The sequence below is a fragment of the Erpetoichthys calabaricus genome, chromosome 11 (assembly GCF_900747795.2).
Source record: "Erpetoichthys calabaricus chromosome 11, fErpCal1.3, whole genome shotgun sequence".
NCBI lineage: Eukaryota > Metazoa > Chordata > Cladistia > Polypteriformes > Polypteridae > Erpetoichthys > Erpetoichthys calabaricus.
The window spans coordinates 48515916-48543751 of record NC_041404.2 but is presented as its reverse complement, the minus strand read 5'-3'; the positions used below and the strand labels follow the sequence as shown (position 1 = coordinate 48543751).

General features: G+C 41.9%; 1 protein-coding gene across 5 annotated transcripts in view; it reads left to right on the top strand.

Annotated features, from left to right (window-relative positions):
• Positions 1–27836, top strand: part of tenm2b (teneurin transmembrane protein 2b) — a 1820998-nt gene that overhangs the window by 1400815 nt on the left and 392347 nt on the right. For 4 of the 5 annotated variants that reach the window (XM_051934201.1, XM_051934199.1, XM_051934203.1 and 1 more), the window contains 2 exons: positions 15394–15516; positions 27488–27693. In XM_051934201.1, coding sequence (XP_051790161.1) covers positions 15394–15516; positions 27488–27693 — 329 coding nt within the window. The remainder of the gene's footprint in view (positions 1–15393; positions 15517–27487; positions 27694–27836) is intronic. The other variant, XM_051934200.1, reaches the window with a different exon arrangement.

The following is a 27836-nucleotide window of genomic DNA, read 5'->3' as shown; positions in this document are numbered from 1 at the left end:
GCTGAAGACAACACTGATGGCAGCAAGTCCAATGACAGCGGCAGTAAAGGCCTGGCAGAGCATCACTGGAGTGGACACCCAGCACTTGGAGATGGCCAGGGGTTCAAACTTCAGGCAGTCATTAACTGGAAAGGATTTTTATGAAAATGATCATTATAGTTAGGATTCTGCGGTGGGTTGGCACCCTGCCCAGGATTGGTTCCTGCCTTGTGCCCTGTGTTGGCTGGGATTGGCTCCAGCAGACCCCCGTGACCCTGTGTTCGGATTCAGCAGGTTGGACAATGGATGGATGGATAGTTAGGATTATGTTAGTTTGTCCAAATACTTTTGAGCCACTGAAAATAGAGGGTCCATGTATAAACATGGCTGTCATTCCTAAACTACTCATACAATATTTCTGTTATACCCCTTAAATTAAAAATGAAAGCCTACACGTCAATCATGTACAGTGGAACCTTGGATTGCGAGCATAATTCGTTATAATTAATTATATAATTATAATTATTGCTTGTAATCCAAAGCACTCGTATATCAAAGCGAATTTCCCCATAAGAAATAATGGAAACTCAGATGATTTGTTCCACAACCCAAAACTATTCATATAAAAATGATTAATACAAATATAAAGTAAAAATACATGAAACAAATTAACTTGCACTTTACCTTTGAAAAGAATCATGGCTGGTGTGAGTGAGACGAGAGAGAGGAGATGTTATTGTGTAGGACGACTTTCACTCTAACTGACTGTAGTACTAGGGTGTTGTACCGTGTTAGCCATTATAAATGTAGATGACACCTTTTATTGGCTAACTAAAAAGATTACAATATGCAAGCTTTTGAGGCAACTCAGGCCCCTTCTTCAGGCGAGAGGTAATCGGAATCCCTGCTATCTGTTGGCTCACTGGAATCTTTTTCTTTTTTTGTGACTTTAACAAGGTACCTCTCTAATGACAGTTGCTTTTGCCTGAAGAGTCACTACACTTGGACACAAAATAAAAAAAAATGCTTTACACACTGTAAGGTTTCTAAACTCTTGGGATTCCACCCAAAGGGACGACACGCGGAAGAACATCTCGAAGCAACCGCAGGCTCCCAGCGCTGTAGCAGTTCGCTGCAAAAGCGAATTCAAAAAGATCGCGGTCATGCTATAAGCGCCTGCCATTGGTGGGTGATACAAGGGACATTATAAATGCAAGGGCACAGGATTACTTGGCCACTAACCTGGTCACGACCCTACCTGACTGCTGTGTCTGTGTATAGGAGAGCGGCAGATCCCAGTACAATAATTAATCTTACTGTGACTCAGCCTCATGTTTTGGGGTGCAAGACAGGGACTCACATGTTACAACACACACACACACACACGTGGTCACAATGATACAGTAAACAGTATGCGCTCTTACAGATGTTGACTATACGAGTGAGGCATGCAAACTGAGACCGAGAATGGGAGACGATTACCCACAATCCCACAGCGAGAGAGAGAGAGAACCATCAGCTCAGTTGTGATCACATGACGCTCGGCAGAAAACGCGTATACATACTACTCGTATTGCAAGACCTCACTCGTTTATCAAGTCAAAATTTATTAAAAATTTTAGCTCCTCTTGCGAAACACTCGTAAACCAAGTTACTCGCAAACCGAGTTTCCACTGTAATTATTTCTTCATTTCAAATCCATTAGATAGATAGATAGATAGATAGATAGATAGATAGATAGATAGATAGATAGATAGATAGATAGATAGATAGATAGATAGATAGATAGATAGGCACTATAATCGATAGATAGATAGATAGATAGATAGATAGATAGATAGATAGATAGATAGATAGATAGATAGATAGATAGATAGATAGATAGATAGATAGATAGATAGATAGATACTTTATTAATCCGAAATTCACATACTCCAGCAGCAGCATACTGATAAAGAAACAATATTAAATTAAAGAGTGATAACAATGTAGGTATAACAGACAATAACTTTGTATAATGTTGACGTTTACCCCCCCGGGTGGAATTGAAGAGTCGCATAGTTTGGGGGAGGAACGATCTCCTCAGTCTGTCAGTGGAGCAGGACGGTGACAGCAGTCTGTCGCTGAAGCTGCTCCTCTGTCTGGAGATGATCCTGTTCAGTGGATGCAGTGGATTCTCCATAATTGACAGGAGTCTGCTCAGCGCTCGTCGCTCTGCCACAGATGTCAGACTGTCCAGTCTGTGCCTACAATAGAGCCTGCCTTCCTCACCAGTTTGTCCAGGCGTGAGGCGTCCCTCTTCTTAATGCTGCCTCCCAGCACACCACCGTGTAGAAGAGGGCGCTCGCCACAACCGTCCTATGTGTCTGAGAGAACATCTGCAGCATCTTATTGTATTATAGTGTGAATTTCCCCATGGGATTAATAAAGTATCTATCTATCTATCTATCTATCTATCTATCTATCTATCTATCTATCTATCTATCTATCTATCTATCTATCTATCTATCTATCTATCTATCTATTGCTGTATGGTGGCACACAGAGCTTGTGTCGCTGTCCAAATACTTCAAGACCCGGCTGTATGTCGTGACTTGGGTCCACATTGGGAACAGGCCTCTAGTGCGCCCGGCCATTTCCAGTATCGTGCTGTTTTTTGTTAGCGGAGAGTCAAAACAGTACAGCTGCTGAGGAGGTCGTCTGATTTACAGCAATCCGAGGAGCAGAGACGACAAACACACCCGCACGGCGGCATTGCCACGTTATTTTCTTTCTTTTTTTTTTTTTTGCTGTTTTCAGTCCTTACACTGAGATCCAAGGATAATTAGCTCTGCTGTTAAAATTGTGCACTATGATTACACTGCAGATCTTAATTACTGGAAGATATATTTTAATTGTTATATTGTGTTTATTGGTCTCAGCATGCCATGTGTTTAATATCGTGTGTTTGTGTGATTACTGGGCTTTGCGGGGTGCCTTAAGGGAACATCACAGCTCAGGGAAAACGACTGCAATCCCCCTGCAGATGTGAACAGGCCAGTTACCTGTTTCATCGAGATATGCCGAGAACATTTTAAACAGTCCGATCCCAGGGTTTTGGATTTGATTGCATCGCCTTTTTGTTTTTTATTCCATTTTATTTATTATTTCTTTTACAGTAAAGCAATGGAAATGCAGCAGTCACGTTGATCTGCTCTTGCTCCAAGGGCTGCCGTCTGCTGCCAAATGCATTTTACCTCCCAAAAGTGCACTCCTGCATATCCTGTAATGGCAGACGATGGCGTTCCACTCCCTCAAAACTATAAATCCTCCTTTTTTTTGGTCAAAATTCAGGGTTGTCCATATTCGGTATAGCAGGAGCCCCTGCAACGTTTCAGTCCATACGTCACACTTCTGTTACCTTAAGGCTTGGATGTGAACAGGCTGCCGGCGTGGAGGAGGAGGAGGAGGAGGGTAATGTGGCTGGGCGGGGAAGGATGGTTAATTCCCTCTGCGTGTTCGCTAGTGTCATTTCCAGATTTAACTAATTTTAGGTTTTCTAATGAGCTCTGTGGGAAGAAATTGGAATTCACGCTGTGCTAAGCCTGTCTTTGCTCACAACTGTTACTTTCTTCCCCTTTCACCTCATCGGAATGATTTTTTTTTTCTTTTAGAGTTGTATAATTCCTTTAATTTAAGAAGAAGAAGGGATTCAGAATTAAAGTACAGGAGCTCGGTAGGAAATAAACCAGGAAAATAAGAGAAAATAAAACACCAGAGAGCAGTGGTGAGAAAGAGCCTTTTGCCGAGTTTGGCACTGAGGAGGTGGCACTCAAACCGCATTGCTTTTACAGTTCTTTCTTTCTTTCTTTCTTTCTTTCTTTCTTTCTTTCTTTCTTTCTTTCTTTCTTTCTTTCTTTCTTTCTTTCTTTCTATGGCCTATCCTGCCATTTTTCATATGAAGAACGGAGTGATATGCCAGAAGGCTGGGTACAAATCTCGGCTGGATTGCCCACCTTGGTCACTATCTGTGTGGAGTTTGCAAGTTCTCCTTGTGCCCATGTGGGCATTTCTCCACCATTCTAGTAAAGTGCAGTTTAGGTTCATTGGCAACTGTTAACGGTATGTATGTGAGTAGGCACAATGATGGGCCGGTACCCCTCTCATGATTGTCTGCTCAATATTGATAAAGCTACTGGCACCCGTCTTATCTGAACCTTCATCTTGTCATCAGATGCTGGCAGGCTGAACGGCTGTCTGGTTATCAGTGGGATGGCTTGTCTACCTTGGCCACACATGCTCATGACATGCAGACTGACACAATTAAATAAAGCAGTGCATTACTTTGTGTGTTTGTAGAACCGGTGCCAGTCTGGGAAGCGTGCCCAACATGTAGTTTTCCTACAAGTGAGAAAACATGTAAGAACGTTTGGTGGAATAATCAGGTGTCAAAGTGCTATTTACTCTACAATGGTGCGGCATGATGAAGGAAATTAATGAACAGTGCAGCCCTGTATGTCTGACTGTGTCATGGGCATGGCTGATGGTATGTATTGCCCATTGTTTGTGACTATGCCAGCCTGCCTTTGCAAAAAATGAATAGGTATCAAGCTGTCATCTAGACTGTGTCCATTCCACCTTTAATGTAGTAAGTAAATGATTTAATAGTGTAGGTCTGCCCGTCTTTTATATGCAGAACTGGCACATGCTGAGCAATGCTTGGACCCTCTGACAACGATGAAGCCTCTGTTACTCAATGAGGAAGCCTATACCAGCTTAGGCAGAAATGAGTAGATTTACAGTATGACGGGCATTTCATCTACAAACATGCTGCCATTAACAGTAAATGATTTAATAGAGAAGGTTGGTCAGAGGAATGGCATGGTGGCATAACAGCTACTCAAGCTGCTTTAACTGATCTAAGGACATGGCTTCACTTTGTGTGGCCTTTGTATGCTCTCGATCAGATCAGGTTTAGTGCCCGTATTTATCAAGGGTCTCAGAGTAAGAAAACGGCCCTAACAGGCCCAAAAATCTCACAGTGACTCTTTTAGGAGGAAAAAAGGGCATTTTACCAATTTTCCTAGTTTATGAAACTACTTCTAACTTCCAACCCAGATTCAGGAGAGCTTGTGAACTCAGTAGGGAGCTACCAGAAAATGGTGTTCAGGCAGCGATCGGCACGCTCATCCCACAAATGGTGGAATGTTTTGGAAACACTGGACAAAAATGAACCCATCAAAAGATCTGACAGAGATGGAATAATATTCGTAACAAATCTTGTACGTTACATGATTGCTGTAACTACGTGGAAAAGCCATGGACTGTCAGCCGAAACGAAAGCATAAAGTTATGTATGAAATGCAGCTTTGCAATGACGATGTCTCAACCAGCCATTTGTCGAGTTTTGTGCCAAGCTTTGAATGCTCTTACAATACATGAGGTACTCCGCAGGTTCATACATTTAAAGCAAGTTGCATTCAAAAGGGTCTCCCCTTTAATCCAGCACAATAACATTAAACAAAAAGAATGCTCGATGGCGTTAAAACAAGCTTAGTTATATGAAAGGTAATATAAGTAAATATAAAGTTTTACATGGAGAACGTAAAAATGTTAGATTAGAATACACAGTGGGAGGTCTGAAAACTGAAACTTCCACCTTATGAAAAGGATTTAGGAGTCAAAGTGAACTCGACTCTGTCAACTGGCACACAGTGTTCAGAAGCCATTAAGAAGGCTTAAGAGAATGTCAGGTTATATAGCGCCTTGATGTGTGGAGTACATGGAGGATAGATAGATAGATAGATAGATAGATAGATAGATAGATAGATAGATAGATAGATAGATAGATAGTAAGGCACTATATGATAGATAGATAGATAGATAGATAGATAGATAGATAGATAGATAGATAGATAGATAGATAGATAGATAGTAAGGCACTATATAATAGATAGATAGATAGATAGATAGATAGATAGATAGATAGATAGATAGATAGATAGATAGATAGATAGATAGATAGATAGATAGATAGATAGTAAGGCACTATATAATAGATAGATAGAAAGGAAAGGCACTATAGATAGATAGATAGATAGATAGATAGATAGATAGATAGATAGATAGATAGATAGATAGATAGATAGATAGATAGATAGATAGAAAGGAAAGGCACTATATGATAGATAGATAGATAGATAGATAGATAGATAGATAGATAGATAGATAGATAGATAGATAGATAGATAGATAGATAGATAGATAGATAGATAGATAGAAAGGAAAGGCACTATATGATAGATAGATAGAAAGGAAAGGCACTATATGATAGATAGATAGATAGATAGATAGATAGATAGATAGATAGATAGATAGATAGATAGATAGATAGATAGATAGATAGATAGAAATTTCACTTTTTATAGAAGCTCTTTAAATAAATAAATAGATAAATATATACACATTATGGTCTGAACACATACCAGAATGACTAAATGGGAAAAAAAACTAAAAAGAAAGAAAAAATTAAAAACTTGATAGTCCCAGACCCATTGAGGTGCTATACAGGTGTATCGCTGTTGGTATAAAGGGTGTTTCTTGACACACTTCTGCTTAATAATTTGTTGTCTGAAAGTCCTCAGTGTTGGTGTGTCACAGATCAGCACAGTCCAAAGACATGCAGGTTAAGTGGACTGGCGATTCCAAATTGGCCCTAGTGTGTGCTTGGTGTGTGTGTGTGTGTCCTGTGGTGGGTTGGCGCCCTGCCCAGGATTGGTTCCTGCCTTCATAATAATTCATTACATTTATATAGCGCTTTTCTCAGTACTCAAAGCGCTATCCACACAGGGAGGAACCGGGAAGCAAACCCACAGTCTTCCACAGTCTCCTTACAGCAAAGTAGCAGCACTACCACTGCGCCACCTTGCGCCCTGTGTTGGCTGGGATTGTCTCCAGCAGACCCCCATGACCCTGTGTTTGGATTCAGCGGGTTGGAAAATGGATGAATGGATGGAATTTCATAATGCAGATCTGCTCGTCTGTCATGGGCGTGTGCAGCACATTTGTTATTTATGCTGCCATCAATGGATTTCTAAGCGCCAACTAATCTGCAGCTATTCAGTGCAAAAAAAACAAAAAACTGATTATTTAATAGCATAAATCGGCCTGCCCCTCTCTGGCACAGATCAACCAGAGCTTGCCAGTTTGCTGCCATGCCATCCTGCACATCAGATTATCAGGCTGTAGCCATCTAGTCGCCAAGCTTCTTTAACGATTTGCGCTGCCTCAGGTAGTTCCTGGGTGCTTGTGCCCAGAGGTCAGACCATGATTTGGCTCCATGACTGGCAGTGAGCGAGGCAGATGCCACTCTGTGTGGTTCTCTGTTTTGCTTTTCTAGGGCCGAGTCTGTGTGTATGTCGCGTCGGCGTGGCTATGAAAGACGAAGCCCGATGTGTATAAAGTTAGCCGCTTCAACATGTCAGCTCGTCAGTGAAGCTAATTGGTTTGGGATTTGGGAAAACAGCAATGGAAAAGCGCCGACTTTTTTTGTCTTCTTTTTTACAACTAGTAATTATACACCGGCGCATTATATGAGCGTGTGAAGAATGTTACACAAAACAAATAGACAGCACACTTCCAAATATTACCGCGTGGGTACAGCCACGGCGCCAGTTGTCTCAAGCGCTTCTTTTCTACAGTAGGCGCTCCCATTCATTTCCGATGCCATTCCAGCCGAATTCCTCTTTTAAGAATCCGACGCGCTTCAGACGCGAATGGTGTGTTTTTGTTTCCTGCTTTCTCTTTTGTCCTCGTTTCTGAGCAGCGTTGCAGGTGTGCTGATTAACGGAGCATCTTGAAAGATTGATTGGATTGTGGCTCTCGGAGACGCTCCTCCGTCTCTTTGTCCCTGATAGCCTCTTAACAATATGATGATTCATTTCCATTGGCTCGCTCCGCAGATTAATCTGAAATCAAATACGTTATTATTTCTTTCATGCTTTTGAAGGTATCGTACTCCTGGGCTCCAGCATAATTGAACACCCTCCATCCGTTTTGCAAACCCGTAATTTCTTTTTCAGACTAGAGTCATGACGTGGCAGTTTCTATACCAGGGGGAGCACAGCAGGTGCCAGGCAGGAATCGGCCCAGTAGGTGCCACACTAAAACACACATTGTGTTTCTTCACATTGAGGCTGTTTATAGGCAGTGGGGGAATCCATGGGAGAGAACATGTAAAAACCAAACAAGGGTTCAAGCGCTGAAAAGCAGTTATGTTCTTCTTGTTTGAAACTATGCCTCCAGTGTTCAAGCAGAATCAGACCAAGTATGTAATTCTGCAGCCTGGTACCTCCACCCTGGAGCTCCAGGTTGGTTCAGTTGACTCCAATGGGTGCCATTAGAGTCCAGGCGCACACCACCAGAAAATCCACCCGTTACACCAGCATTTCTCAACCTTTAAGTGTTTTTGCGACCCAAGTTTTTAATAACAGTTTTAATCGTGCCCCCCCTAACGTTTTTCTAAAAGGAGCCCACTAATACCAATTTGTTCTTTTTTACACAGTGGGAGGTCTGAAAACTGAAACTCCCACCTTATGAAAAAGATTTAGGAGTCAAAGTGGACTCGACACTGTCAACTGGCACACAGTGTTCAGAAGCCATTAAGAAGGCTTAAGAGAATGTCAGGTTATATAGCGCCTTGATGTGTGGAGTACAAGGAGGTTAGATAGATAGATAGATAGATAGATAGATAGATAGATAGATAGATAGATAGATAGATAGATAGATAGATAGATAGATAGATAGATAGATAGATAGATAGATAGATAGATAGATACTTTATTAATCCCAAGGGGAAATTCACATACTCCAGCAGCACCTTACTGATACAAAAAACAATATTAAATTAAAGATTGATAATAATGCAGGTAAAAAAACAGACAATAACTTTATATAATGTTAACGTTTACCCCCCCGGGTGGAACTGAAGAATCGCATAGTTTGGGGGAGGAACGATCTCCTCAATCTGTCAGTGGAGCAGGACGGTGACAGCAGTCTGTCGCTGAAGCTGCTCCTCTGTCTGGAGATGTGTACAGGTCAGTTCAATTGAGGTTTTGGTAGCACAGACCCATATTCAAGTCTCGGTGGCCTTTTTTCTCAGTGCTGCTCGGCCCTTTCAAACTGCTCCTCAGTTCTTATCATGCCATTCACTTCCCAGTCCTGTGCAGCAGTTAGGAAGTACCACACAGCTGGGACCACGCTTATCGTTCATGTGTTGGTGCTTTGCCGTGATCGTGCTATACTTTATGGGGAGACACCCCCCCCCCACATACACACATCCCCCCACTTCCTGCTCGTCATTCACATGTTGGTGCTTTATGGGATTCCTTACATTAATGGGAAAGCACCTGCTCATCAATAAAAAAAAAATTAGAAGGAACATTGGCTGCAAATATGAATGGCCTCAACTCGCCGGGCTGTAAATTGGGGTGTATGTATCTGTGTGTTGTCAAAGACAGTCATGAAGCCAGTTTCAGGTTGAGGAGAATACTTTTATTATCACGCACGTGTGGAGTCAGCAGCACTTACCATGAAGGTGAAGGCTGAAATGCTGCTGCTGATTACACTTGTTAAGTATGCAGTTAATTACAGGAGTACATGTCTAGTGGGCGTTTCTCATGTCATTGCAATTTACTGATAAATGGACCCTTGGTCCATCACTGGTTAACCTTACATATCCCAGTACTGGGTGTCAAAGATCAAAAGTCTTTAATTAAATGTTTTCTAAGAGTGGGGAGCTTAGGGCAAAAGCTAATACTAAAAAGTTTATAATAATCACTAATATAATCAAACAGTTAACTGTAAAAATCATCTCTGACCCCCCCAACCCAACCCACCACCACCACCATCTTTTGTTGTTCTAGAACAACAGCAGCCAGTAGATGTGTATCATAAGCAGCTGATTCAGGCAGGTCTACATGAGCAGTAGGAGAGAAAACTAAGGGGGCTTTGTCTGGTTGTGCAGGAGTAGCTGGCATTCGCAGCAGCGTGTCGATTAAAACACATGGAGAACAGATTACAGTTTTTAGACTTTAATGTGAAGATATATGTGTACATCCTGCCTTGTGCCCTGTGTTGGCTGGGATTGACTCCAGCGGACCCCCGTGACCCTGTGTTTGGATTCAGCGGGTTAGAAAATGGATGGATGGATATATGTGTACATGTATGTGTGGTCTTCAAAAAAGTAAAACTATTATTAATACTCAAATTACACACAAAAGAAGAACAGGTGACATGTTGCAAATTCTTAAACAAATATTACATCTATCTATCTATCTATCTATCTATCTATCTATCTATCTATCTATCTATCTATCTATTATATAGTGCCTTTCATATCTATCTATCTATCTATCTATCTATCTATCTATCTATCTATCTATCTATCTATCTATCTATTATATAGTGCCTTTCATTTCTATCTATCTATCTATCTATCTATCTATCTATCTATCTATCTATCTATCTATCTATCTATCTATCTATCTATTATATAGTGCCTTTCATATCTATCTATCTATCTATCTATCTATCTATCTATCTATCTATCTATCTATCTATCTATTATATAGTGCCTTTCATTTCTTTCTATCTATCTATCTATCTATCTATCTATCTATCTATCTATCTATCTATCTATCTATCTATCTATTATATAGTGCCTTTCATTTCTATCTATCTATCTATCTATCTATCTATCTATCTATCTATCTATCTATCTATCTATTATATAGTGCCTTTCATTTCTATCTATCTATCTATCTATCTATCTATCTATCTATCTATCTATCTATCTATCTATCTATCTATTATATAGTGTCTTTCATTTCTATCTATCTATCTATCTATCTATCTATCTATCTATCTATCTATCTATCTATCTATCTATCTATTATATAGTGCCTTTCATTTCTATCTATCTATCTATCTATCTATCTATCTATCTATCTATCTATCTATCTATCTATCTATCTATCTATCTATCTATTTGCAATACTGAAATTGGTCACTAGATGCCACTATTGTTACTAAAGGCACTACTGTGTAGCATTTTTAATAATAATAATAATAATAATAATAATAATAATTCATTACATTTATATAGCGCTTTTCTCAGTACTCAAAGCGCTGTCCACACAGGGAGGAACCGGGAAGCGAACCCACAATCTAATAATAATAATAATGTGTGTTGTTTATATAGTGCCTTTCCCATGCTCAAGCATTTTACAGGGTTAGTGAAAATACAAACCTAACTGTTATAAACATTATTAGTAAATTATATATTCTGAGTTTATAATACCTTTTAAGGACTGCAGGCAGGGTGGAGTGGGTGAGAAGAGTGTCAGGAGTGATTTGTGACAGACGGGTATCAGCAAGAGTGAAAGGGAAGGTCTACAGGACGGTAGTGAGACCAGCTATGTTATATGGGTTGGAGACGGTGGCACTGACCAGAAAGCAGGAGACAGAGCTGGAGGTGACAGAGTTAAAGATATTGATTTGCATTGGGTGTGATGAGTATGGACAGGACTAGAAATGAGGACATTAGAGGGTCAGCTCAAGTTGGACGGTTGGGAGACAAAGTCAGAAAGGCGAGATTGCGTTGGTTTGGACATGTGCAGAGGAGAGATGCTGGGTATATTGAGAGAAGGATGCCAAACATAGAGCTGCCAGGGAAGTGGAAAAGAAGAAGGCCTAAAAGAAGGTTTATGGATGTGGTGAGAGAGGACATGCAGGTGATGGGTGTGACAGAACAAAATGACGAGGACAGGAAGATATGGTAGAAGATGATCCACTGTGGCAGCCGCTAACGGGAGCAGCCGAAAGAAGAAGAAGGAGATGCAGAGATGACTAAAGTTCTCAGATTGCAACATTACCTTCCCATTCTTTACTTTAACAATAAGATTACTCACAGTCTTTGAAATAAACATATATATGCAAACAGTTTTACTACAAACAAGAACAGGTGAACAGAACTTGCATTGCTTTGTTTGGCACACACTATTCTTAAGGAACTCTCTTTGAACAAACATTGAGAACAAGCACACTTTTTTCTTTTCTTTCCTGCTACCCACAATGCTTTGCTCCGCGGAAGGCGGCATCGAAGTCCGTCCCCCTGGTGAGTTCACTCCGCCTTTCAGACATTGACATTTCACAGTTCAAGTGATAGGGTAACATAACCAAAATCAAGAGGGAGGAGCAGAAGTTTTTACGATGAAGTTGGTGACAGGTGACATAAAGGCTGGCATGGTAGTTCTGATAACAATAATTATTACAACAATAAATCCTGCTTTTATTCAAACCAGGCAGAATGAAAGAAGATCAGTAAACTAGTCAGCACTCAGTCCTAATGTCCAAACTGGATTAGCTGCCCGGAGGATTTTATAGGCCAGGTCAGGTATATTGTGAGAAGAATACAGAAGCAGCATTTCTGTGCTGACACCTTGCAGGGGCATCCCTGGGCTACCAAGAGCATGTCCAGGGCCATAATGACTTTGCAGAGTCATTTTGCAGATCCTCAGCTGAGAATTTTTGAAGGGCCTCAGAGGTGAGATTAAATATAAGTTCTGGTGCACCGGACAGGTCATTTACACAAACCCTGGCTGCAGGCCCAGAAACGTGGGGCAGAAAAACAGGCCATCACTGATACGAGTCATCTGAGGACCTGAAATGGAGGCGCACTTAAGCCGAGCAGGAGATGGATCAGGGCCTGAATGAAAGTCACATCAGGTGGCTCATAGGCAAGTAGCACACTCCACACCAGTCTGAAGGTAGCCCAATGGCCGCAGTCAACGTGGATGTTGTCAGGTGCCTCAGGTTTTTTAGGATGGTCTAGTTAGGTACTACAGTATCTTTACAGACATTCTGCGTCCAAATGTTCATTATGAGTCTGTAGCAAAGTAATTATCTGTAAAATATTCCTGCACATTAAAAGAATTAATTGCTATTGCCAGTTAAACACTGCTTAATTATAAATATGCTTTCATTTTTCTGTTTAATTACATTACAGTTTTTTTCTGTGAAAGTACTGTATATGGCTAATTTATGGTATTCTAACGTGATGCTTACAAAGTGCAGAATGCAGTGTCTTGCTCTCAGAGCTGGTTAAGTGGATAACAGCTCCCCCAAGTGGAAAGTTCCAGGCATTTTGAGGTCTTGTGAGATGGCTGGTGAATTGGTACAGCTGTGGTCAGAGCCGGTCAATCCATTAGATGCCCTAGGTAGCCGTATAGGGGGCCATCATCTGAGGGGCAGAATTTATAAAAGATTAGGAACACATGCTCCGAACACCAAGGGGAGCCCCCAAAGTGGTCAAACTCTGATGATATAGAGTAGGCACTGCTACCCACTGGGCACTGTTTATAAAAGTTTGCACACTCTATTCACCAAAAGTCTGCAGTGTATGCACAAAGGGCCGCCTACCCGCTGTGGACAACAAGGGGGTGATGTCCATTGACCCCACCTAGAGCTCCAAATGGTCTTCGACTGTCACTGGCTGTGGCAGTTGTGTAATATGGAGGAATATTTTAGGCAACATTAAAAATGATAAAAAAAAAATAAATAAATAAATAAATAGATAAAAAGATCATACTTTATTTATCCTAAGGGGTGAATTAAGCTTTTTAAAGAAACTAAATAAATCCACCTGTCTGTGTATATGTGCGCCAATCCGGATGGTAAGTCTCTGTCATTCCAACAAGGTGCATCACAAATATATTTAATAATGAAATGCATGAACACTGCTTTTACGAATCCCATAACAAATGGCGTATAACAGAGACATACATATTGCACATCAGCAACCTTAACACCAGTTTTATGAATCCCATAACAAATGGCATATAACAGAGACACACACATTGCACATCACCAACATTAACACTGGTTTTATGAATCCCATACCAAATGGCATATAACAGAGACGTACACATTGCACATCAGCAACCTTAACACTGGTTTTATGAGTCCCATAATAAATGGCATACTGTATAACAAAGAGATACGCATTGCTTTTGTCATTTCAACAGATAGTGAATGATAAACATTTCTAGTACTACATGTTGAGATGCACCATCTGTTGGAACCACAAATGCAGTGCATATTGTTACTACATGTATTACAAACTATATTGCAACAGATGGTGCTGAGGTGCACATTGATTACTTAAATTTCAACCCATCTTCTACATGTAGTTCAGCTAGTAAATCCACATAAAAACACAATGGTGTATGAGCATAAATAATACAATGTTTAATGTAATATGTCTTTAGTGTATAGAAGCTGGATACAGACAGATCACGCAAAAATTAGATTTCACTATGAACGTTTAGAACTGCAGACACATCGGGTTCCTTATATATACACCACCTTTAAAAGCTGTCAGATATATTTTCATTTTAAATGTTTCAATGGGACAGCCTAGCAGCACTGTGAGCGTCCAAGCATCAAAACACGGCATATGAATCTTAAAGTTCCACGTCAGTGCGTGACGTCTGCATTTGTTTTCCTGTTTTTTGCATGTCTGACCGTGTATACATTGATTATGTTGTTTTGTTCATCTCCTGAATGTTATTAAGGTGTCACTCACATGTCTAATGTCTGTTAAATGTCTGTTAAGGTTGCCGTGTGTGTGTTTAGTTGAGTCGGGCAGCACAGAGTTTGAAACAGCCAAGGTACAAAAGCATGCTGGATGAGCAAAGACAGCCGAGTTTCATTTCGTATTTAATCTCACAATTGCAAAACTGGTTATTTTGCCCCTTGTGACGAGGATGCAGTGTATCATGGGAATATTAAATTGTGAAGTCTGCTTCGTGACATGTATCATATGTGAATTGGGGTATCATCTCATGCCTAGTAAGTATGGGGCTTGTGCAAAAATGCACTTTGCTTTAGGCGCTGGCCCCTGACGACTTATTGACTTAAAGCGCCATTATTGTGAGCTTCTTACTTGCATGTCCTAAGTGTATACTGCATGTGTGTGGGTTGGGGTTGGACTGGTTCCTGGTCCAGCGCTTGGTTCCTGCTTTGCGCCCAGCACTACCGAGATAGCCCACATACCCTAGGAATTGTGAATTTGATTAAATGGGGTTCAAGAAGCATACAACAATTGTGTGTGTGTGTAGAGTAAATTCTTAATTATGTCACCGTTGAAGGTGCCAAAAGCAAGTAACCGCTGTGAGAGCCCTCTGTAGTGGAGTCATCTCAAAAACATGAGAACACAGTCTGGTTCAATTCAGCCAAGAAAAGGTGGAGATGCAGTACTTGGATAAAATGCACCTGCTTCTTAATTCTGCGCTGACCGGATACTTGTGACAGCCACTAGTAATTGTTCTGTGGGTTGTTTTGTTCTGTTTTGTTTTTTTTTGTCTTCCTCTAAAGCAATGAACCTGCTAGGACTGAACTGGCAGCTACAGCCGGCTGACGGTCATATCATCAACAATGGATTGAGTACAGGGTTACCAGGCAACAGTGATGTGGCAACAGTGCCATCTGGAGGCAGAGGTAATGCTGGCTAGAAATGAATGAGCGAATGAATGGCTTTCTCGCTTTGTGTTGTCCGTCCTGCATGCGGCCCTGCTGTATGACCACAAAGGCGATGGCAATGGCAAAGCTGCTTATCGGCAAAATGAAACTCCTGAGTGGGCCTCTTCTTTTGATGGATGGGGGTGGGGGGGGGTCTCTCTGTGCATGAAGAGGACGCCAGCATGTGTGCTGAGAATGAATATCTGAATAAATCGGGAGTGCTCTCCCCTCGACTTTCTCGTATACTCAGATATGGGGATGGATATTTGAGGAGTAAACCGCAAGACAAGGATTATATTTTAATTTTATGTACATTAAAGAACCATTAACAACAAATCAAATCAAATCAAATTAATAATATATCCATCCATCCATTATCCAACCCGCTATATCCTATTTACAGGGTCATGGGGGTCTGCTGGAGCCAATCCCAGCCAACACAGGGTGCAAACAAACCCCAGGCAGGGTGCCAGCCCACCGCAGTTAATAATATATTGATAAATTATTATAAAAATAAAGATGAATAAAGCGGAGTCTGCGGCTGCATGAATTAAAGGTAAAGTACCACTGCCAGTTAAGTAGAACTAGCACAAAAGTTGATAGAAATCTACGTTTTCAACCTAATAATTGTATACAAAATTTGGTTAACCGAAGTGAAAGCGTACTCAAGTCATCGTGCTTACACACACGGACCCACAGACAGACACACAGACATACAGTTAGGTCCATAAATATTTGGACAGAGACAACTTTTTTCTAATTTTGGTTCTGTACATTACCACAATGAATTTTAAATGAAACAACTCAGATGCAGTTGAAGTGCAGACTTTAATTCAGTGGGGTGAACAAAACGATTACATAAAAATGTGAGGCAACTAAAGCATTTTTTGAACACAATCTCTTCATTTCAGGGGCTCAAAAGTAATTGGACAATTGACTCAAAGGCTACTTCATGGGCAGGTGTGGACAACTCCGTCGTTATGTCCTTATCAATTAAGCAGATAAAAGGCCTGGAGTTGATTTGAGGTGTGGTGCTTGCATGTGGAAGATTTTGCTGTGAACAGACAACATGCGGTCAAAGGAGCTCTCAATGCAGGTGAAAGAAGCCATCCTTAAGCTGCGAAAACAGAAAAAACCCATCTGAGAAATTGCTCCAATATTACGAGTGGCAAAATCTACAGTTTGGTCCATCCTGAGAAAGAAAGAAAGCACTGGTGAACTCAGTAACGCAAAAAGACCTGGACGTCCACGGAAGACAACAGCGGTGAATGTTCACAGAATCATTTCCATGGTGAAGAGAAACCCCTTCACAACAGCCAACCAAGTGAACAACACTCTCCAGGGGGTAGACGTATCGATATCCAAGTCTACCATAAAGAGAAGACTGCATGAAAGTAAATACAGAGGGTGCACTGCAAGGTGCAAGTCACTCATAAGCCTCAAGAATAGAAAGGCTAGATTGGACTTTGCTAAAGAACATCTAAAAAAGCCAGCACAGTTCTGGAAAAACATTCTTTGGACAGATGAAACCGAGATCAACCTCTACCAGAATGATGGCAAGAAAAAAGTATGGAGAAGGCGTGGAACAGCTCATTATCCAAAGCATAGCACATCATCTGTAAAACATGGTGGAGGGAGGTAGTGTGATGGCTTGGGCGTGCATGGCTGCCAGTGGCACTGGGACACTCGTGTTTATTGATGATGTGACACAGGACAGAAGCAGCCGAATGAATTCTGAGGTGTTCAGAGACATACTGTCTGCTCAAATCCAGCTAAATACAGCAGTCAAATTGATTCATGATACAGATGGACAATGACCCAAAACATACGGCCAAAGCAACCCAGGAGTTTATTAAAGCAAAGAAGTGGACAATTCTTGAATGGCCAAGTCAGTCACCTGATCTTAACCCAACTGAGCAGGCATTTCACTTGTTGAAGACTAAACTTCAGACAGAAAGGCCCACAAACAAACAGCAACTGAAAGCCGCTGCAGTAAAGGCCTGGCAGAGCATTAAAAAGGAGGAAACCCAACATCTGGTGATGTCCAGGAGTTCAAGACTTCAGGCTGTCATTGCCAGCAAAGGGTTTTCAACCAAGTATTAGAAATGGACATTTGATTTCCAGTTATTTAATTTGTCCAATTACTTTTGAGCCCCTGAAATGAAGGGATTGTGTTCAAAAAATGCTTTAGTTGCCTCACATTTTTATGTAATCGTTTTGTTCACCCCACTGAATTAAAGCTGAAAGTCTGCACTTCAACTGCATCGGAGTTGTTTCATTTCAAATTCATTGTGGTAATGTACAGAACTAAAATTAGAAACAAGTTGTCTCTGTCCAAATATTTATGGACCTAACTGTAATAACAAAAATGGTATTTTCAGACTCAGGGAGGTCTAAAATGTTAAGATTCACCAAAATCTCGAAGTGGAATATTTGGAGGATTCCAATACTTTCCCTGCACTTCATATACGAGAGAAGTCAGGGGGGTCTAAAACATCGAGATTCATGAAAATCTCGACAGCAAAATATTGGCACGATTACAATATTTTCCCAATACTTTGCCTACGAGAAAGTAAAATGGAACAAATGCGGAGGGATAGAATGGATTGGTCAGTTAATTTGTGTTATTTCTGGTATACTCTAACAACGTGTTATGTTGTTTTTATTTCGCTTTACAAGTATCCATTTATCATGTGGTGAAGTTTTCTTTATTTCTTTTCATTGAGAGCATATCATCTTGTGAATGGCGCAGCTAATGGCTCCAAATCCAAAGCCTGCTGGTTGTCTGTGTGGAGTTTGCACCTTCTCCCCGTGTCCGCATCCCCAAAGACGTGCATGATGTCAGCTGATTGCTCAAGTGTTGGGTGCGTGCATGTTGTGACACCCTAGTCTGTCTCCTGCCCCCGTGTCCGTGCTTCCAGGATTGGCTCAAACCAATTACTGGATTACCTGGTGTTATGTTATGAAACGTTTCGGCGTTTCGTTTTAACCTTTTTTATTAAATCTGCCAGTTCTCCTCAAAGGGTTTCAGCTTCTGTAATTTCCACCGATTTGAAATGCCTCAAACATTTATCGTGCATGCTGTGTGTGATCTAAAAAGCAACAATTAAAATTAATACATTGTATAATCTAAATGATTACATTTACATCGGTTTTCCTGTTGTTTTATTCAAATATTTTTGTCCCCTGGAGGTTGCAGCAGATTAGCTATAACATAACACGACATTCACAGACTCACGGAATCCAATTCACGGTTTAAAGCCCATCTCAGCAGCATCAGGCAGAACAAGGTAGGAACTGAGAGTGGACGGGGCATCGGCCCATCATAGGGTACCTTCCTCCAGTGGATTCAGAAAGTCTTCAGACCCCATCAATTTCTGTACACCTTATTGTTCTGAAGATTTCATTTTAAATGGATACATTTGTCATTTTTGCCCATCAATCTAAACTTAATAATCCACAATGACAAAGGGAATCCATTTTTCAGAAATGTTTGGAAATTTATTAAAAATCCCAAACTGAAATCTCTTATTTATAAAAGAATTCTGACCCTTTGCCGTGGCACTCCAGATTGTGCTCAGGTGCCTCCCATTTGCTTGAGATGCGTTGAGAACTCGACTGGAGTCCACCACCTGTGGCCACCTGAATTGATCGGACGTCACTTAGAAAGGTACCTGTGAATGGAGGGTCCAACGATTCACACTGCTTGTTAGGACAAAATGGAGTCTAAGGAACTCTCGGTAGATTTCCATGATCAAATGGTGGTGAGGCAGAAATCAAGACAAGGGGATGAAACCATTTCTAAAGCTCTGAGGGCTCCCAGGAGCACAGTGGCCTCAGAAATTGTGACATGGATGTCACAAGACTGGAACGTTGCTGTTTGTACAAGTCAAGTTAAAGTTAGAAAATGGAACAAACCTTCACTAACCTGATGCTGTCATTTCTCCTTGTCGTCTCCACCCTTCTCAATGCACTTGCGCCACCTGCCTGAAAGTGCCAGGTTTTTTTTTTGTCCTCACCACCCCTCGTGCACCCGTGTTATTGTCGAACACTTCATGCCGAGGGGTACTACAGTCACTAGTGCAAGTTACTGTGACTTGCTGGAGACCAATGTGAAGCCTGCTATTCGATCCATGCGGTGGGGGAGTCCTTTTACTGCAAGACAATGACAGCCACACTGCTAAGAACACCAAGGCTTGTCTGGAGAAACTGAAGTCTGAGGTATTGCCACATCCTCCGGCACCGTGTGATTGCCAGCCTTTTGGACCGCTAAAATAAAACATTTGGGTGGTCGTCGATTCAAGACAGATGACGACGTGAAGAAAGCAGTGCACGAGTGACAAGACAAAACCTTTTATTCTGCTGGAATCCGGGCACTGCCAGGCAGGTGGCACAAGTGCATTGAGGAAGGATGCAGACTACATTGAGTAATGACATGATCAGGTTTGGTAAGGTTCGTTTCTGATAAATCCCATTTTCTAACTTTAGCTTGACTCCCCCTCATATATTCATAACTATAAAAGCTTTGTTCAAATGAATAATTATTAGCATATCTGTGATTACAGTGCAGGACTTATCTTTGCACGATATGCTCCTTAGACGTCTTTTTTAAAATATATTTCTTATATACTTGCTGAACTCTGGACAGCCTTTGTATACTAGCAGCAAAGTGAACCGGGGATCAAAAAGAAGAATCTGGGATTTGTTAGATTAGATTAGTCAGTCATTTTCCAACCCACTTAGCCCTGAAAAGGGTCCCACAACCAAGCTAGAGCTTGTCCCAGCTAGCATAGGGTGCAAAGCAGGAACAAACCTCGGACGGGGCGCCAGTCCATCGCTGGGCGAAGACACACCAAACACACACTAGGGCAAATTTAGTATCACCAGTCCATCTAACCTGCATAGCTTTGGACTGTGGGAGGAAACCGGAGCACCCAGCGGAAACCCACGCAGACAAAGGGAGAACATGCAAACTCCACGCAGGGAGGACCAGAGACACAAACTCTGCTCTCCTTATTGCGAGGCAGCAATGCTGTCACCATGCCACCTAGACTAGATTAGCCAGTCAGTCATTTTCCAACCCGCTACATCCTAACTACAGGGTCACGGGGGTCTGCTGGAGCCAATCCCAGCCAACACAGGGGGAAAGGCAGGAAACAAACCCCGGGCAGGGTGCCAGCCCACCGCAGAGACAAGATTAGATAACCTTAATTAATTCCAAAGGGAATTTAGATGTACAGTAAAAGGCATCAGAAACATAAAAAACAAGGATACAGACGTACAGGACAAATAATACAGCCAATCAGTCTGATAGATAGATAGATAGATAGATAGATAGATAGATAGATAGATAGATAGATAGATAGATAGATAGATAGATAGATAGATAGATAGATAGATAGATACTTTATTAATCCCAAGGGGAAATTCACATACTCCAGCAGCAGCATACTGATAAAAACAATATTAAATTAACGAGTGATAACAATGCATGTATAACAGACAATAACTTTGTATAATGGTAACCCGCTGAATCCGAACACAGGGTCACGGGGGTCTGCTGGAGCCAATCCCAGCCAACACAGGGCACAAGGTAGGAACCAATCCCGGGCAGGGTGCCAACCCACTGCAGGACACACACAAACACACCCACACACCAAGCACACACTAGGGCCAATTTAGAATCACCAATCCACCTAACCTGCATGTCTTTGGACTGTGGGAGGAAACCAGGGCACCTGGAGGAAACCCATGCAGACACGGGGAGAACATGCAAACTCCATGCAGGGAGGACCTGGGAAGCAAACCTGAGTCTCCTAACTGCGAGGTAGCAGTGCTACCACTGTGCCACCGAGCCGCCAGCTACATACATACGAGGATAAATCAATAAGTAAAGGCAAATTAAAAATTACACAAAGATTGCAATGGATAGAAGCTGGCGCAATACAACACGTTTGTGATGGCTTATGGGTAGTTTGAACACGGTCTGCTCTGTGCTCTGCTGTTTGTCTAGTTGAAGCCAAGGTCAAACGAACACAAACGCTCCACTGCGGGATTGCTGCTTTGTTGAACAATGCGCCATAGTGAGATTCCTTTCAGCAGAGGGAGTGAAACCTGGTGAAGTTCACTAAAGGATGTTGGATCAGTATGGAAGTGAAAACAGCAGGACTCAATAAAAAGCTTATGAAGGTGTAGAAAGGCTTAAAACAGGACGAACAAGTGTAATGTGGTCCACCATCCACATGGCGCGCACACACACAAGCCCACATCGACATGGCGAATGCCTTCATTAGATAAGACCAGCGGATCATGTTGTCTGCTGCTGCTGCACATTTGAGTTATCAGCTATGGATCTGCACACGTTTGCACAAGATGGGCAGCTTACTGATCTGCACAAGCCAACATCCTTTGGTGAATTTCAGCAGGTGTCACTACCTCCACCTAATGAAATCTCACTGCGGCGCGTTGTTCAATAATGATGCGATCCCACAATGGAGCGTCTGTATTCATTTGACCTTCGTTTTAACTAGATTAATGGCAGAGTGCTGCGCTGTGCATGTTCAAACTACCCATAAGCCATTGCAAATGTGTTGTATTGCATCAGTTTCTGCCTGTTGCGGTTACTGTGCAATTTTCAAATTCCTTTTAGTTTTTTGATTTACCCTCATAAATAACGTCATAGAGGACATGGGGTTTGCTGGCATCACAGCTGGCATGAACATCCATTACCCGGCTGGGAGGCCTTTATAATGGCTAGATGGAGGGAAGCAGCTTTCTATGATAATGTGCTTCCACCATTGTGACAGGTGGCAACATCCCTCTGGTGAATCTTCCATATGTGCACCTGCTGGACTGCATGGAAGTTGTAGTCCTAATGGGTGGCACTGCTGGGCACTCCTCCTTTTAGAGAGGCCTGGGAGTGCTTCCTGGGTGCAGGCATGGGAATTACTCTCAGGCACATTGGAGTGGATGTGGAGTTGGAGGATGGCAACAGCTCACCTGGGTGGAGTGGAGGAGGACGACAAAAGAGAAATGAAGAGAAGAATAGGATTGTGGTTGTGTGAACATTGAGAGGAAGCCTTTGTTGAGGTATTTTACTGAAAAAAATTACTTATGGCGGCACGGTGGCGCAGTGGGTAGCGCTGCTGCCTCGCAGTTGGGAGACCTGGGGACCTGGGTTCGCTTCCCGGGTCCACACTGCGTGGAGTTTGCATGTTCTCCCCGTGTCTGCGTGGGTTTCCTCCGGGCACGCCGGTTTCCTCCCACAGTCCAAAGACATGCTGGTTAGGTGGATTGGCGATTCTAACTTGGCCTTAGTGTGTGCTTGGTGTGTGGGTGTGTTTGTGTGTGTGTCCTGCGGTGGGTTGGCACCCTGCCCAGGATTGGTTCCTGCCTTGTGTCCTGTGTTGGCTGGGATTGGCTCCAGCAGACCCCCGTGACCCTGTGTTCGGATTCAGAGGGTTGGAAAATGGATGGATGGAAAATGACTTATCTTGAGCCTCAGACTTGTCTCTGTGAGATTGTATCTGAGGTTTGAGATGCTCTTACGCCCCCTACAGGTCACAGTGTACGTATTTGTGTGTATGTGTGCATCTCTAGTGATTTATAATGAACAACAAAGGGCAGTCACCAAGCAGAGACACCAGACTGTGCCGCTCCTTTTTAATTCCAGACATGTTGGCATTCTTTATTGCTCACAACAAAGACCCTTCTTCAGCAGAACTAAGGATAACTGCCTGTTACCAGATTGGGATCTTAAGAAAACTCGCCAAGTCTGTTGCCAGCCATTCCCAAAGTGTGGATTTTCACGTCCCTGTTAAGCGGAGATAGGATTTTTATTGTAAGTGTCACCCTGGAAGCAGACACGAATAACATTACTCTTCTGTCTTTCCCATCCCCTTGTGTTACTTGGGGAGCTCACATGTTTGAAAGGGTGAGTTTTTGCCCCTTTTGGGTTAGGCTGTTCCCCTGGCACATCCAGGGTACCCTCAGGCATGATCTGTGTGGCACACGTCTGGTTTCCTCGTGAAAAAAGGAGCGGAACAGGCTATGAGGCATCTGGAGTTTTCAGCTCTCTCCCTAATGGCTTCCCTCGTGCTCCCTGGTTCTGACAATAGAAATATATTGTGAGGGGATGCCCAACTGGCAAAAGATTTCCAGGATCAATGGCACAGAACAGGGATAAAGGCTTCTTGGCAGGAGAGAGAGACAGAGTGGCATTTTCTGGACCCCTGCTGCTGCAAGGGCATCTCTCTTTCTCTTTCACTCTCTCTCTCTCCATTGTCAGGAGTATTTTTATGCCCTGTGCCATCTGGGTGGCACCTTTGCTCTTGGCAGCCTTTTGTGAATGACAACCCCCCCAAATCCACCCATAAATAAATATAGAAAATTATAGGCAAATTGATGTAGTAGTAAAGGCTTTGAACTTTACACAAAAGTTTTAAGTTCAGTGTCTGCCTCAGTGTTCTTGTGCTTCCCGAGTGCGCAACAAATGTAATGTCCTGTGATCTTCTGTACCACCTCGGATAAAAGTGTTGTCTACATATGCAATAATAATAATAATAATAATAATATTTGTTTATGGTGCTGTCCACATACAGTAAAAGTGTGCCTGAAACCCGTCGACACTCCCCTGTGTCGTGATTGGTGAATCCCCCCTTACCTTGAAACCTCTGACATACGTAACCTCAAAATTAGAATTACAGAAACCCCAAGAATTCATAGATACTGTACATATAGAGCTGGAAAAGATCTCATCTGCAGGTCCGTGCAAATGGAAAAAATAGGAGATAAAAATACAACGTGAAATTCTGAAAAGGGTTAAAATAAAAAGTCTAAGGCACACAGTTTTGGAAGTGCTCCAGGTGCTCAACAACCTTCTTCCGGCAGCAAGTGCTGCCACACAGGGCTCACCGTGGCGGTGCCCACGGAAACCGAAAGGGCTGCGCCAAACTCCAACTCCCATGGAGCCCTGTGGGAGTCCGAGGCGCCACTGCAACCCGGATGCAATCTATCGCTCCAGGGGAGGTAGTACTCTGAATCAATGTTCTCTTCCCCTGGTCCTTCCAGTATAGAAGTGTCCCGGCCGGGTAAGGGCCCCGGCCATCCACCACAATATATGTATTGTGTGTCTGATGTTGTGTTTGTGGCATCTTATCATATAAGTGTGGATTTTCCAGAAGGTGCTCCTCCAGTTTTTCTACCCAGTTCTCCTAAGACATGCAGGTTAGGTATTTTGAGTGATTTTAAACTGGCCTTGTGTGAGTGTGGATGTGTGTGTCAGTGGGTCCTGTGATAGACTGGCACCCTTTCTGGGGTTGTTTATCACCTTGTTCCCAGTATTTCCAGGATTGGCTCCAGTCCTCCTGTAACCCTGATTTGAAATAAGCTGATTTGAGACTGTTATGTATCTTCAGATGTCACATGAATTGTTCAGTGGAGTCCGTCTGTGCACAGCAAGCTGATATGGGCACAGGTTATTACACCTGCCTACAGGGCATCCTGCAGATGGTGAGTGCAGCTCCTAACGTAAACCACAGCCTAAAGGAACACAAAGGAGCATTCAGAGCAACAACAGTGGAGGGCCAGTAAGCGGGCAGCGGGTGGGGGGGATGAACATTTCCAAGGCACAATAGACTCCATTGTATAGAAATGGTAAACTGATGTAGTCTAGTTGGCTTGCTGGAGTAGCTTTATAATTATCAGTCAGTGGTCCCAGGTTCTATTAGTTGCAAACAGTGAGACCCCATGATTAATATGTTGGAATTTAAACCACAAGGCAGCCAAATTCAATTCCTCCCACTGATTCAGTGTCTTATCCTGAGCAAGTCACTTAACCTGCCTGTGGTGCAGTTTAAAAAAAATGTACATAAACAGCTCGACTGTCTTCTGAAATTGTAATACACCTTGGGTTGGATTACTTTTAGAAAAAGGGACGTATTAAATAAAGACTGGGTACCTCTGTAGGAAGGAAAGAATGTCTTTGATGGCTGAGTTGAGAAGGAAACTCTGTCTGCTTATTTATGTGTGTTCAGGTTTGTATCTGTATGAGTAACACATTACCTCCACGTAGCTAGTCTCTTTTTATCGAATTACCTAAATATACAGTATGAGCAATATGGTGCCTTCAAGTTAATCAATCTGTCTGTCTGTCTCTCTATCAGTCATATAGTGACTTTCACATCTATCTATCTATCTATCTATCTATCTATCTATCTATCTATCTATCTATCTATCTATCTATCTATCTATCATATAGTGCCGTCTATCTATCTAATCTATTATAAAGGGCCATCTATCTATCTATCTATCTATCTATCTATCTATCTATCTATCTATCTATCTATCTATCTATCTATCTATCTATCTATCTATCTATCTATCTAATCTATTATAAAGGGCCATCTATCTATCTATCTATCTATCTATCTATCTATCTATCTATCTATCTATCTATCTATCTATCTATCTATCTATCTATCTATCATATAGTGCCGTCTATCTATCTAATCTATTATAAAGGGCCATCTATCTATCTATCTATCTATCTATCTATCTATCTATCTATCTATCTATCTATCTATCTATCTATCTATCTATCTATCTATCTAATCTATTATAAAGGGCCTTCTATCTATCTATCTATCTATCTATCTATCTATCTATCTATCTATCTATCTATCTATCATGTATTGCCTTTTATACAGTATAATGCCGTTTTCTATCTATCTATCTATCTATCTATCTATCTATCTATCTATCTATCTATCTATCTATCTATCTATCTATCTATCTATCTATCTATCTATCTATCTATCTATCTATCTATCTATCTATCACATCCACATTTTCTGTATTTTTCTCTAAATATTTATGTGTGTATTCCTGTTTGTTTCTTTGTGAAGGACATAACACATCTGCACAGTACACCGACACCAAATAATAAGTTGTACAGCACTGAAATGCTCGCCTCTGTGTCACTGCATCTCCATTTCCATTCTTAATGTGATCGATAATTTAGCCCCAGGATTATGTGATAAACACTTCCGGATTCCCCCAGCAGGAGATTCTCGAGTTTCACGGCACCTCTCCTCCACTGTGCCTCCGCGTATTCGGTGGCTGTAGTTGGGAAATAATAAGCATAAGGAATTTAGTCAAAAGTTTCTCCTCACGGAGCTTCCACAAAGCGGCCTCGATGGAGTATTTGTCTCGTTCTTTTGTTTGTAATCCGCCGTATCAGCAGAGTTTACTGCTGCTGGGAATAAGGGAGGTCGGCAGATCAGGCATCCTACATTATTTTATTGTCTGCTTTCGACAGCCCTAAACAATTACTGCTCACTAGTGATAATTCTATATTCTCTGTATAATACTCTTTGAGAAAGGCATTATCCGCTTAAGGCCATATGTGTTTTGGAATGTTTATCCTCTGGGGAGTGAAAGCCTTTTTCCCCTTTAGCTCCAGTATTTATTCTTTGCGTTTCTCGTTGTACGTGTTCATGTATAAAGCACCGTCCCTTATGGCCTGCTCCGCAGTACACACTAGCACGTTGTGAATTGTCAGTGTAAATTTTGTTTCAGATGCGATGTGATCTCGACCCAAACCATGGTGGCTTGTGCATGAGCTGTTGAAATGTCTGTGCTGCATGCAGGCGTGTGCAACCGGCGAGCCTCCTCAGTGCATCATTGACAGACATTCTTGTGTGAATTAAGAGGTTCCCCTGATTATGTGAATTGTGACATCATGTATTATTTTCATTTTTTTTAAAAATGTCTCACTGACTCAATTTCATTGCTATAAGAATGTTACTTTAGTCATCTTCCTTGTCATTCTTCATTGTCACCATCTTCAGTTTCCCTTTAAGGTGTTTCTATCACTTGCAGCCATTTTTAATGAAGGCCTCATTTGATTTCCACCCTCATCTCAGATTTCCTTTTATTATCTTCACTTTAGGTCCTTGGAGTTTTCGGAACAGCAGCATTGACACTGGCAATCTGGAAGTGGGCCGAAGAGTGACCCAGGAAATCCCTCCTGGGGTCTTCTGGAGGTTACTGCTGCATCTAAATCAACCCCAGTTTCTGAAGTTCAACATTTCATTAGGGAAGGATGCACTGTTTGGGGTGTACATTCGCAAAGGACTGCCACCGTCACACGCTCAGGTAAAAATGAAAAATAGCATTTTGATAATTTTACGTCTTCAGATATTTTGTCTACTGCTTGATAGACTTGAAGCCCACACATGTTACCTTTCATAGTGTGCACCAAGTCACTTTTTTGTCACATTACTTAACATAAATGTACA